This window comes from Coregonus lavaretus, assembly GCF_964263955.1.
Source record: "Coregonus lavaretus genome assembly, chromosome: 7".
NCBI classification, from domain to species: Eukaryota; Metazoa; Chordata; class Actinopteri; order Salmoniformes; family Salmonidae; genus Coregonus; species Coregonus lavaretus.
Window position 1 is genome coordinate 11316864 of NC_139994.1, and position 14554 is coordinate 11331417.

At 43.8% G+C, this 14554-nt stretch overlaps 1 protein-coding gene across 2 annotated transcripts in view; it reads left to right on the forward strand.

Moving 5' to 3' along the window:
* Positions 1-14554, forward strand: part of ctnnal1 (catenin (cadherin-associated protein), alpha-like 1) — a 94077-nt gene that overhangs the window by 41870 nt on the left and 37653 nt on the right. For both annotated transcript variants that reach the window (XM_084166353.1, XM_084166354.1), the window contains exons 2-3: positions 9425-9614; positions 13264-13451. In XM_084166353.1, the coding sequence (XP_084022479.1) occupies positions 9425-9614; positions 13264-13451 (378 nt within the window). The remainder of the gene's footprint in view (positions 1-9424; positions 9615-13263; positions 13452-14554) is intronic.

A 14554-nucleotide genomic window follows, 5' to 3' on the forward strand; every position in this document is an offset into this window, starting at 1 on the left:
GCTCCTTAGTTTCAACAAGTTTCTCTCTCTCTCTCTCTCTCTCTCTCTCTCTCTCTCTCTCTCTCTCTCTCTCTCTCTCTCTCTCTCTCTCTCTCTCTCTCTCTCTCTCTCTCTCTCTCTCTCTCGATTCGATTCGATTCGATTCGATTTCGATTTAAGGGCTTTATTGGCATGGAAAATGTATGTTAACATTGCCAAAGCAAGTGAAATAGATAGTAAACAAAAGTGAAATAAACAATAAATATTAACAGTAAACATTACCATTCCAAAATAATAAATAAATTTCAAATGTCAAATTATGTCTATGTACAGTGTTGTAACGATGTGCAAATAGTTAAAGTACTAAAGGGAAATAAATAAACATAAATATGGGTTGTATTGACAATGGTGTTTGTTATTCACTGGTTGCCCTTTTCTTGTTGCAACAGGTTACACATCTTGCTGCTGTGATGGAACACTGTGGTATTTCACCTAATAGATATGGGAGTTTATCAAAATTGGATTTGTTTTCAAATTTGTTGTGGGTCTGTGTAATCTGAGGGAAATATGTGTCTCTAATATGGTCATACATTTGGCAGGAGGTTAGGAAGTGCAGCTGAGTTTCCACCTCATTTTGTGGGCAGTGGGCACATACAGTTGAAGTCGGAAGTTTACATACAGTGAGGGGAAAAAGTATTTGATCCCCTGTTGATTTTGTACGTTTGCCCACTGACAAAGACATGATCAGTCTATCATTTTAATGGTAGGTTTATTTGAACAGTGAGAGACAGAATAACAACAACAAAAAATCCTGAAAAACGCATGTCAAAAATGTTATAAATGTATTTGCATTTTAATGAGGGAAATAAGTATTTGACCCCTCTGCAAAACATGACTTAGTACTTGGTGGCAAAACCCTTGTTGGCAATCACAGAGGTCAGACGTTTCTTGTAGTTGGCCACCAGGTTTGCACACATCTCAGGAGGGATTTTGTCCCACTCCTCTTTGCAGATCTTCTCCAAGTCATTAAGGTTTCGAGGCTGACATTTGGCAACTCGAACCTTCAGCTCCCTCCACATATTTTCTATGGGATTAAGGTCTGGAGACTGGCTAGGCCGCTGATTCCTCACCGTTCTCATGATCATTGCAACTCCACGAGGTGAGATCTTGCATGGAGCCCCAGGCCGAGGGAGATTGACAGTTCTTTTGTGTTTCTTCCATTTGCGAATAATCACACCAACTGTTGTCACCTTCTCACCAAGCTGCTTGGCGATGGTCTTGTAGCCCATTCCAGCCTTGTGTAGGTCTACAATCTTGTCCCTGACATCCTTGGAGAGCTCTTTGGTCTTGGCCATGGTGGAGAGTTTGGAATCTGATTGATTGATTGCTTCTGTGGACAGGTGTCTTTTATACAGGTAACAAGCTGAGATTAGGAGCACTCCCTTTAAGAGGGAGTGAAGCACGGGGGTGGCAGCATCATGCTGTGGGGGTGCTTTGCTGCAGGAGGGACTGGTGCAATTCACAAATTCTCTGAAACGACGTTGGAGGCGGCTTATGGTAGAGAAATGAAAATTCAATTATCTGGCAACAGCTCTGGTGGACATTCCTGCAGTCAGCATGCCAATTGCACGCTCCCTCAAAACTTGAGACATCTGTGGCATTGTGTTGTGTGACAGAATTGCACATTTTAGAGAGGCCTTTTATTGTCCCCAGCACAAAGTGCACCTGTGTAATGATCATACTGTTTAATCAGCTTCTTGATATTCCACATCTGTCAGGTGGATGGATTATATTGGCAAAGGAGAAATGCTCACTAACAGGGATGTAAACAAATTTGTGCTCAAAATTTGAGAGAAATAAGCTTTTTGTGCGTATGGAAATTTTCTGGGATCTTTTATTTCAGCTCATGAAACATGAGACCAACACTTTACATTTATACTTTTGTTCAGTATAGATACCTGACTACAGGGTTGCAAATGGCACCCTTGCAAATGGCACCCTTCTCCCTTTATAGTGGGCCATGGTCAAAAGTAGTGTGCTATAAAGGAAATAGGATGCCATAGGGACAAACACCAGGTGTTAGTGGGCCTAGAGAATGCACTGACCTGCACAGTCCCACAGGGGACCACCTGCTTGTTGTGTACCAATTTGAATTTCCCTGACTGCTCACTCACCAACTGTGCTCTGGTATGGTCTGGATGGGAATGCCGTAGTTACCTGAATGGAAACAATCATTGAATAATTGATAGTAATTGGTTCAAACCTATACATAATAGATGACTCTGATCTTAGTTGCCTGTGTATGTGTGTGTGTGTGCGCGTGCGTGCCTCGGTTAGGGATGTAACAAATATAAAACAATTCTTAACAAAAAAAGTTAAAAATCTTATTTTGGTGTATGTTACCCCCTTTTTCTCCCGATTTCAATTATGATCTTGTCTCATCGCTGCAACTCCCCAACGGGCTCAGGAGAGGCCAAGGTCCAGTCATGCGTTCTCCGAAACATGGCCTGCCAAACCGCGCTCCTTAACACCCGCTCACTTAACCCGGAAGCCAGCTGCACTGATGTGCCGGAGGAAACACCGTTCAATTGACAACCGAAGTCAGCATGCAAGCACCCGGCCCGCCACAAGGAGTCACTAGAGCGTGATGAGCCAAGTAAAGACCCCAATTGTGCGCCATCCTATGGGACTCCCGGTCACGGCCGGTTGTGACACAGCCTGGGATCGAACCCAGGTCTGTAGTGACGCCTCAAGCACTGCGATGCAGTGCCTTAGACCGTTGCGCCACTCGGGAGGCAATTCTTAACATTTAGACTGCAATTTTTTGTATCGTTTAAACAATGTATCGTTTTAATTACATGTGAATTCACAATGCAGATATGGTCCTGCGTATGACTGCTAGGGGGCTGCAGTCATCACCTTACTGCTGTCCCCCACCCACTCAGCAACGATGGTAATTAATGGGTCTCCGTTTTTAGGTCTGCTGTGTGCCTCTCCTCCATGCTCTAAGTCTTCAGCAGTGGAGGCTCCTCAGAGGAGGAAGGGGAGGACCATCCTCCTCAGTGAATTTCATAAAAATAAAAATTGTAAAACATTGAAAAACGTATCCTTTTTAGATAAAACTATACTAAATATACTCACACGTCACCAAATAATTGATTAAAACACACTGTTTTGTAATGAAGGTCTACAGTAGCCTCAACAGCATTCTGTAGGGTAGCACCATGGTGTAGCCGGAGGACAGCTAGCTTCAAACCTCCTCTTGGTACATTGACTTCAATACAAAACTTAGGAGGCTCATGGTTCTCACCCCCTTCCATAGACGTACACAGTAATAATGACAACCTCCGGAGGACGTCCTCCAACCTATCAGAGCTCTTGCAGCATGAACTGACATGTTGTCCACCTAATCAAAGGATCAAAGAATTAATCTAGTACTGAAAGCATAAGCTACAGCTAGCTAGCACTGCAGTGCATAAAATGTGGTGAGTAGTTGACTCAAAGAGAGAGAAAGACAATAGTTGAACAGTTTTCAACAAATTAATTTATTCAAAAATGAAGGAGAAGCAAGAGAGAGAGAGCGATAGAGAGAGATTGTCTTTTTTTTTCTTCACTTACTTAGCTAGCAAATGCAGCTGGCTAGTTTAGTTACTCAAACACCCGGCTAAAACATAGTGATGCTATGTTAGCTAGCTGGCTATGACTATCCAACACAACACTGGAACTCTTTCAAGTCAAGGTAAGCTTTTGGTTTTATTAATTTATTGCCACCGGGGCCCGCCGGTGTAACTGCTTACTGACTATACACTGTAACGTTACTGCATGATTGTAGCGGGTTTACTAACGCATTAGTTATATTAGCTATGTTGACTAGGACATTACTTTAGCTAATATGGGGACAACGATGTAGGCTGTGTGTAGCGGTTATGACATGGTTTGGCTTGGAAAGGTTTTTTCGCCTGGTCACATACAGCTGATGTGTTGTTCATTGAAGTCCACAAACGAAGGGAAAAGGTGAGAGGAGGAGAGTGCATAGAGGCGAGAAGGAATACAACGTGGCTTCTATGAAAGTGAACTGTGTTTATGCATAATCAGGGGTGTATTCATTCCGCCGATTCTGTTGAAAAACGTTTCTTAATCAAGCAAACGAAACAGGGATAAAAATACCTGAATTTGTCCAATAGAAACTCTCATTTGCAACTGTTGGACTAATGATTACACCCTATATAAGCTAGATGCAGGCAAGAGTGTGCAAGGCGGTATTGAATGTGTCACTGTCTGTCCATGTGTCACTGTCTGTCATCTCAAATTTTTCTCTCGACTTGTGTGCACCTACGTTGTAAACTTTCATTCATAGAATATGGAAAATTTGAGTATCATGTAGTAGCCTAAACCTATCGATGTTACATTGAACTGGGTGAATGGAATATGAATGACAGTCATCCAACATGCTGTAATAGAAACAAGGCCATGCTCATGAAAAAACAAATCGTCCTCCCTCATTATAAACGGCACTGAACGCCACTGGTTTTCAGTACAGGGGACTTCATGTCCCACTTCTCATCAATGTGATGACTCATTGCAGTGATGTATGACAGCGTGTTCATAGACGTCCAACAAGTTGTTGTTAACGCCACGCATGGGGTGTTTGAGAGCTCGCGCTTTGTACTTGCAGAGCAATCTTTGTAAAATGTTCCATCCGGGCTGTCACATTTTTTTTCGACATGGCATCTTGTAGTCTGGTTCTACATATGCCATCAGTGCACTAAAGCCGACATCCTCTACCATTGACAATGGCTGCATATCATCTGCAATCATTTCCGTAATCAGAGCAGTGATTTTCTCAGTCCGTTCCTTCTCGCACTTCTTTTGTGTGAACCTGTAATGTCTGTTGTTAGTGGCCTGCACTGTTTTTGGGGTGTCATGGTGCCCCCCTTTTTAGATGGTTAAGCATTGCACCTGTACTGCCACTGTAGCTCAGTTCCACCTTGCATTTCACCACCTTCTCGTTTAACTTGTCAAAGTATTGTCATACAGGACTTCGCTGCTGTTGCTTCCCTGTCTCACTGACATTTTTTCAACCGTTAACGACGATGACATGCTGAGCGCTTTATGTCTGTAGCATAAAGTAGCGTTACAGCATTGTTGCGTTAGGTACAGTGCCTTGCAAAAGTATTCATCCCCTTGGCGTTTTTCCTATTTTGTTGCAGTACAACCTGTAATTTAAATGGATATTTATTTGGATTTCATGTAATGGACATACACAAAATAGTCAAAATTGGTGAAGTGAAATGAAAAATATAACATGTTTCCAAAAATTCTAAACAATAAATAACGGAAAAGTGGTGCATGCATATGTATTCACCCCCTTTGCTATGAAGCCCCTAAATAAGACCTGGTGCAACCAATTACCTTCAGAAGTCACATAATTAGTTAAATAAAGTCCACCTGTGTGCAATCTAAGTGTCACATGATCTGTCACATGATCTCAGTATATATACACCAGTCTGCAACATCACTAAGCAAGGGGCACCACCACCAAGCAAGCGGCACCATGAAGACCAAGGAGCTCTCCAAACAGGTCAGGGACAAAGTTGTGGAGAAGTACAGATCAGGGTTGGGTTATAAATAAATATCTGAAACTTTGAACATCCCACGGAGCACCATTAAATCCATTATTAAAATTTGAAAGAATATGGCACCACAACAAACCTGCCAAGAGAGGGCCGCCCACCAAAACTCACGGCCCAGGCAAGGAGGGCATTAATCAGAGGCAACAAAGAGACCAAAGATAACCCTGAAGGAGCTGCAAAGCTCCACAGCAGAGATTGGAGTATCTGTCCATAGGACCACTTTAAGCCTTACACTCCACAGAGCTGGGCTTTATGGAAGTGTGACCAGAAAAAAGCCATTGCTTCAAGAAAAAAATAAGCAAACACGTTTGGTGTTCACCAAAAGGCATGTGGGAGACTCTGGTCAGAAGGTACTCTGGTCAGATGAGACTAAAATTGAGCTTTTTGGCCATCAAGGAAAACGCTATGTCTGACACAAACCCAACACCTCTCATCACCCCGAGAACACCATCCCCACAGTGAAGCATGGTGGTGGCAGCATCATGCTGTGGGGATGTTTTTCATCGGCAGGGACTGGGAAACTGGTCAGAAATGAAGGAATGATGGATGGCGCTAAATGCAGGGAAATTCTTGAGGGAAACCTCTTTCAGTCTTCCAGAGATTTGAGACTGGGACGGAGGTTCACCTTCCAGCAGGACAATGACCCTAAGCATACTGCTAAAGCAACACTCGAGTGGTTTAAGGGGAAACATTTAAATGTCTTGGAATGGCCTAGTCAAAGCCCAGACCTCAATCCAATTGAGAATCTGTGGTATGACTTAAAGATTGCTGTACACCAGCGGAACCCATCCAACTTGAATGAGCTGGAGCAGTTATGGCTTGATGAATGGGCAAAAATCCCAGTGGTTAGATGTGCCAAGCTTATAGAGACATACCCCAAGAGACTTGCTGCTGTAATTGCTGCAAAAGGAGGTTCTACAAAGTATTGACTTTGGTGGGGTGAGTAGTTATGCACACTCAAGTTTTCTGTTTTTTTGTCTTATTTATTGTTTGTTTCACACAAAAAAATATTTTGCATCTTCAAAGTGGTAGGCATGTTGTGTAAATCAATTTTAATTCCAGGTTGTAAGGCAACAAAATAGGAAAAATGCCAAGGAGGGTGAATACTTTCACAAGCCACTGTATTTTTATAATTTGTATTTTTCTCTTTATGTTGATGATCGAGACCTGTTAGTGGTAGTTTTGTGATAACTGCACTGAGACTTTTATTTTGTGAGGAAAAAATAATAATAATTCTAAACGTTAACGATTCCAGTTTCGTTTAAACATTCACAGCCCAAGTGTCGGTGTGTGCGACTGTGCGTGTGTGTGTGTGTGTGTGTGTGTAGATGCTGAGCTACAGGAGACACCTCTTCTCTCATGCTGTCTCACTGCCGACTCTCTCCACTTGTTACTCCATAGGAAATCAGCAATCAGTTCTCTGTCTCTCTTCTGTGTACTCACTTGGGGAAAGTGGTGGAAACACGACCTGTGTTTACGTGCTGTACCCTGGATTCTTCAAATAGAAGCCCTTTGCTTTGATGACAGCTTTGCACACTCTTGGCATTCTCTCAACCAGCTTCATGAGGTAGTCACCTGGAATGCATTTCAATTAACAGGTGTGCCTTCTTAAAAATTAATTTGTGGATGAGCCCATCAGTTGTGTTGTGACAAGGTAGGGGGGGTATACAGAAGATAGCCCTATTTGGTAAAAGACCAAGTCCATATTATGGCAAGAACAGCTCAAATAAGCAAAGAGAAACGACAGCCCATCATTACTTTAAGACATGAAGGTCAGTCAATATGGAAAATGTCCAGAACTTTGAAAGTTTCTTCAAGTGCAGTTGCAAAAACCATCAAGCGCTATGATGAAACTGGCTCTCATGAGGACCGGCAGAAGAATGGAAGACCCAGAGTTACCTCTGCTGCAGAGGATAAGTTCATTAGAGTAACCAGCCTCAGAAATTGCAGCCCAAATAAATGCTTCACAGAGTTCAAGTAACAGACACATCTCAACATCAACTGTTCAGAGGAGACTGTGTGAATCAGGCCTTCATGGTCGAATTGCTGCAAAGAAACCACTCTAGTTGCAAGCACACACGCACACATTCGTACCATGGACAGCTACATCATATTTAGCTTATGTTGATTGGACTAAATTGTTTTTGGTATCTTTAAGTTTTCACTGTATTAGACTAAGCATAGGTGATTTGATGATGTTGAAATGGTGCTGAAATAGTGGCAGCAGCTACTGTTTTCTTTGCGACTTGCGGTAACTCTCTGGTGTTGTAAATAAAATAAAATAAAACATTTATTTAACTAGGCAAGTCAGTTAAGAACAAATTCTTATTTACAATGACGGTCTACACCGGCCAGACCCGGACGACGCTCGGCCAATTGTGCGCTGCCCTATGGGACTCCCAATCACGGCCGGTTGTGATACAGCCTGGAATCGAACCAGGGGGTCTGCAGTGACGCCTCAAGCACTGAGATGCAGTGCCTTAGACGCTGCACCACTCGGGAGCACAACAGTTGTTTAGTAGCCTGAAAACGTTGTTATGTGCAATATGCTTTGTGGACTTCACCGGACAGATGTTGCTCTCCGGTTTTGTGACGAAACAAAGGTGTGGCTGAATATATCACATGGCAAGGCATATGAACTAACAGGTTATAGAGCAAACAACGCAATTATCACAACACATAGGTTGTAATATGGCTATTTTTCCTGGCTTGGCTTCCCCAGTGATTTTACCCACCGCTACTGTATAGACAGATTTGTTTTGGGGAAACATGCTGTTCCACAGTGAAATTGGTTGGTATGCTGAGTCAGTTGAGCACAGCAGCACACTGTGCAATGGAAAATTAGAATTTGGAATTGCTGGAATTTAAACCAGCAATCTTCAGATGACTTAACCATTTCCTCACCAGCTATGATAGCATTGCTTGTATACCGCAAAATATGATTCCTTTACACGGTTCCTATTCATCTTATTCTGGAACGTCACAGTGATCGTGGCGAGTTAGTTGCAATTGTGTTTCTATTTCCGGCAACATTCGCGCGACATGGTCTTCCAGCTGATGGTGAGGCTTAAGTCGCACTGCATTACTTCTGCCTCATGAACCAATTAATGCTGTTACTCCTATGACCAGAGAAAGTTAAATATTCCTCGATATTTAAAAGGACTCTAGCTGCAAATAATAACAACGCAAGCTTTTCGAAACGCGCATTTTATGGCTTATAAAATTGCTGAACAAAGTGTTGACAGTGCTGAATAACAACTTACATTTAATGTACTCATAATGTAATGTAAATGTCATAAAAACAGCAGCTCTTCGCTGTATTCGTTGAGTCTCTCTCTACTCATGGTTTTAAACATTTTGAAATCCCACATTATCAACTTTGCTGTGAGTTCGAGGCTTCTTTTTATAGTCTATGGAGCGAGGAAACTGTGCAGACACTGTGATCTGAGCTATCTGATTGGCCAGCGGTAGGCCTATAGGTGCACTTGATTTGCTCTCTGGACCTGCTGGGTAGGCGGTGTTCTACCTTCAGACACATGAAATGGTTCAAAATGGGAACACTTTGCCTTCCCGGCGCTAGGTTTGCTGAATCAAGTGCACCTACCGTCAACAGCGCGAAACAAAACAAAATAATAGGAACGCAAGGCTTTGCGGTTTGGTTTTTCACAGAAATGCTTGGTGATCGACCAGGAATGGCTTGGAGATCGACCAGTCGATCACGATTGACCGGTTGGAGACCACTGCTGTACACCTATATTACAAACACACAAGGCACACCTCACTGATTAGAGTCTGTCTCTGTATCCTCCTAGGTCACCACCCTGATCAATCACAAAGACAAGCCAAAGAAGTCGGAGCGGACGCAGCAGGCCATCCAGAGGGTGGGCCAGGCGGTCAGTGTTGCTGTGGGTCGCTTCGTTGCGGTGGGCGAGGCCATCGCCGTGGAGAATGAGGAGCTGAAGGAGGAGATGGGAATGGCCTGCTTCGAGGCCCGCAGAGCAGGTAACTGGGGCTGCGTATAAAATTACATCCTAAATGGCATCCTAGTGCACTATAAAGGGAATAAGGTGCCATTTTGGATGCAGTCCAACTAAGGGAGTGTTTTTGCTGTTGTTTTCATCATAAATAAATTAAACATATTTTCTCTGTCTAGACAGAAACACATTTGCACTGGAGGCATTCAGAAGTCAAAGACTTTGTTGTTTTTGTTAGTTTTGAGTGAAGTTTAGTTTAAGTTTGCAAGACTAGAGGCTAGAGGGAAGTGAAGTTGGTTATGTTCTTTCCTGAGGGATGAAATGCAGAGACAAAGAACAGAACAGTGTGAGTCAGGTTTGGAAAAGGAGGGAGCTGTGTCATTTGAGGCTGAAGTGTTTGTGTACCAGGCAGGCAGGCAGGGCTGCAGGCGTAATGAAGGGTATTCTGAGGTTTGCCTGCTCTGTCTTCTGGACAGAGTTCACTCATCTTCAGTATCTTCTCTCGCTCAGAGGGATAGAGAAAGAGAGTCTCGCCTGTTCTCAGCTGTCGGCAGTTGCATCCTTTGCTTAGAGAGAAACAGGGAGTTGTGACCTTGTGCCCCCCTCTTTCAACACTTTTCCATGATGAGCCCATGCAACTAAATATACCTACCAATGCCAACCTTTTATCTCTCCATCATAACTGTCCAGTCATTCTCAGAATAACTACCACAAGCTGTGGGAGGAGGATATCTACACTGCAGCTATCAACACTCTTTCAAACGAACAGAGTAATATATTTTTGATCCGGCTTTGCAACTCTTATCAAGTGAAAAATAGCAGGATGAATAGGGGGTCGAAGCCTGAGGCCTGAAGCCCAATCACAGTCTTATCCTGTTGATATGTTAAGTCCAAAACAAAATCTCACAGGGTAAGAATTTAGACCCCAACACAGGGGATAATAGGTTTATTTTGGAGCAAACCGGCATGTGTAACAGTGCGTTTAATCCCCCAGTGTGCTGATTTGAAAAGGGCTGAACCCAAACAAAAGAGAGCTGGTGGGAAGCGTCAGCCAGACCCCACTATGGCCACTTTATTCCTTCCACTCCTCCTTTCTTCCGTTACTTTTACCGTTAAAAAGAGAGAAAGTGAACTTTTCCCTCCGTCGTTCTGGGACGGAATGAAGTTGTCTTCTCTGTGATGAAAAGAAAGAAAGGGAAAAAAAGGTAAAGCTTTAAATCTACGGGAAGAGGAGAAGGATTGACGGCCTCTTAAAGTGTAGCCAGAGGGAGGGCGAGACTAAGCGGACCTCCTCCAGCGCAGGGAGGGAAGGAGGGAGGCAGGCAAAGACTCAGGGAGGCAGGCAGGGAGGGAGGGAAAGATGCAGGCAGGGAGAGAGGCAGGGAGGAACAGAGGCAGGCAGGCAGGCAGGCAGCGTAATGAAATAAATAAAAAAGGTGATTACATTACTTTAATTTGGTGATCTCCATCATGGGGTGACGTCATATAGAGGGTGCAATTAGGCAGAGTTGTTTGGTTTCAATCTGTTCTGCTTGACCAGCCCAAACAAATGTATGTCGCTAGCTAAGGTTTTAGGAGACAAATACTGAGTTTTGGATAGTGAGTGTGTAAAAGGGCACCTAGGTCCTGTATCTCTCAAACTGGGTATGTCAGTGCAACCTGCAGGTAGTTACAAGACTCCACAGGTTTTAATCAAGTCAAGTGTTCGCCCCTTTCAAATACCAAGAAGCAGAAAACAAACAATTCCCATAAAAAGAGAGCTTAGCAATAAAGAGACTTGCTCAATAAATTGCTGTTCTCTGCACAACTAAAACACATCTAACACTAGAAAACAAGATCATGATAAAACACACCCTGTGAAAAAAACACACCCTGTGAACAGTCTGGCCTAGAACAAGTTCACGAATGAGCAACACTGTTACAAAACTGTTGTGAAGCATGGAGGGGGAAATTTGGCATAGCTTAATCATACTCCATGCAACTTCTGGACCCTATTCTGATGTTCAGCAGCATTCTTTGTGAGCTAGGCTGGTTTGGGGGATTCTGGCATCGACAAGGGGCTGTCGGATGCAATCAGTGCGTCAGTGCACTTTCTTTTGGATTGCAAGCCAACCCAAACAAGGAGCCAAACCATGCAGCCAACGTGAAACAAGTCTCTCTCTCTCTCTCTCTCTCTCGCTCTCTCTCTCTGTCTCTCTCTCTCGCTCTTCTCTCTCTCTCTCTCTCTCTCTCTCTCTCTCTCTCTCTCTCTCTCTCTCTCTCTCTCTCTCTCTCTCTCTCTCTCTCGTTCTCGCTCTCGCTCTCGCTCTGTCTCTCTCTCTCTCTCTCCTGCCCGAGACTATTTTGGTTATGGTTCTTCAGGCCAGTATTTGTGTGTTGGTTTTCCTTTTCCGTTGTCCACCCAGGGTTGTTTTGGAGTTTCGTGAACGAACTAGCGACACTCCAGTGTACCAGCCTCTCAGTTTGAAATGGCCTGGTCATGCCTCTCAGAGGACGTGCCAACTGGGCCCTGGCATTGGCTGGCATTACATTGCTGCAGTGCCACCGAGCTGAATATAATCCCCCAGTGCCTGCCTGCCTATCCAGGACAAGATGTTCCTACTTGGGTTTATGGTGCTACTGTTGACTGACAGGAGAGCAGAGGAGAAGAGAAGAGGCCCCGTGTAGCTCAGTTGGTAGAGCATGGCGCTTGCAACGCCAGGGTTGTGGGTTCGATTCCCACGGGGGGCCAGTATGAAAATGTATGCACTCACTAACTGTAAGTCGCTCTGGATAAGAGCATCTACTAAATGACTAAAATGTAAATGTAAGAGAGGAGAGGAGAGGAGCCTCTCAACTGTCACAAAGGGCACCCACTTGGGTTTATGGTGCTACTGTTGACTGACAGGAGAGCAGAGGAGAAGAGAAGGGGAGGGGAGGAGCCTCTCAACTGTCACGTAGGGCACCATGGGAAGGGAACCTAAAGGGTTTTAGCTCTCAAACAAACTGGAGCTGAATTCTGGATGTCACTTTTTAGTTTATGCAACTTTTGAACAAGTTTTTGGATAATGGGGTTTGCATGAAACCACTGAGAAGCAATATGACCAAGTATTAGAACATTTAGATAAAGTGATAATGAACTAGACATGGTACCTCTGAATATGTTGTATGGTGTTTCTATGCTGAATGATATAGAACAATTCCTATAGAGTTGATCATCATCATCATCACCCTCCCCCTTCTCCTCCTCTTCTTCCTCCTGATCATCATCATCAAAACCACTAGAGCCCGACTGATATATCGGTTCACCGATATTATCGGCCGATATTGGCCTTTTACCGCTATATCGGTATCGGCCGATAATTCTACTGATAACCAATATTCAATAAATAGGATGAAAAAAGGGAATCTCATGCTTATCTGAACACTTGCAGCCAATCTCATGATATTTCATTAATTTCACAATGTAAGAAATCAACATTTGAAGCATATTTCTAAGGACAATTCCTCTTCTGAATGGCAATTTATGAGAATTCAGTGCGGGAAAATAAAACGTTTTAATAAAACAGTATATCAGCAGATATATCGGTATCAGTAAGTTTTGTGCCCCAAAAATCGGAATCAATATCAGACCCCAAAAAAACATATCGGTCGGGCTCTAAAAACCATTATCATCCTCTGTCCTTTTTGTCCTCTAGGGGATGCCATAGCCCAGCTGACAGAAGTTGGGACTGCAGTGGCGCCACCTGTGGACGGACACACAACTGTGTTCAGTGACCGGACAGGAATGGTGAAGGCCGCCCGCATGCTCCTCTCCTCCGTCACCAAAGTCCTGGTCCTCGCAGACCGCATCGTCATCAAACAGATCATCACCTCACGCAACAAAGTAGGTACCCATCTTCATCAAACAGATAATCAAATAGGTACCGCTTCCGACCACACAGTATAGATATAGGGCCATAGATGCACACAGACTCACAGAACAAAGTAGGGACACACGGAGTCACACACATGATGTCCCCTCCTGTCACAGCACACACACACACACACACACACACACACACACACACACACACACACAGCACCCAGTACCCAGCACTGGCAACTCCATCCTCCTTCCAGTCTTTCAGATCTTATCTGAGCTCCATGAGACAGTACAGGAGAAGTCAGTCCTCTGCTGCTGTGGAGAGAATGGAGCGGGAGCAGCAGCACATTCACATAAAAGGTCCAGGGCCTGTTTCTATTCCTGCTGCTTTCAGGAACGGGATGTGCTGTGTGTGTGTGTATGGCTGTTAGAGGCGAGGGGGCACGCACACACACACACACACACACACACACAGAGGGTAAGGGCCTAATCACGTCTAGTAAGGCCTGTTTGGACAGACGGGCGACAGGGCTGCTCCCATTACTGGCAAGCACAATTCAATTTTGAACCCTGTCTCTGTCTGATAACAGCATAGAGCTCCTGCCTGGCTTGCAGGATGTCACTACTGTTTACCCTCCTAGAGCCAAGCCACTCTCTCGCACACACATGAACACACACACACACTCTGCTCCGGATAGATGGATCACATTGTTTTATAATAGATTCATATTTCATGATGTTTTGGAGGGGTCTGATAGGTGCTGAAGGTTTGATGCATTATGCATCGGCTGACTTTGTTGAGTGATGCATGTGTCAGACCAAGTTGTATCTAAATGCAATACAGTTTACTGGTAGCATATTATCTAGGTACGTATGTTATATGTTAAGTAGCTGAAGCAGTAGTAAGCTAATGATTTCTACATCATCATGGCAATAGTCATTCCTGTAACTATTGTATACAGTGGGGAAAAAAAGTATTTAGTCAGCCACCAATTGTGCAAGTTCTCCCACTTAAAAAGATGAGAGAGGCCTGTAATTTTCATCATAGGTACACGTCAACTATGACAGACAAATTGAGAATTTTTTCCCCAGAAAATCACATTGTAGGATTTTTTATGAATTTA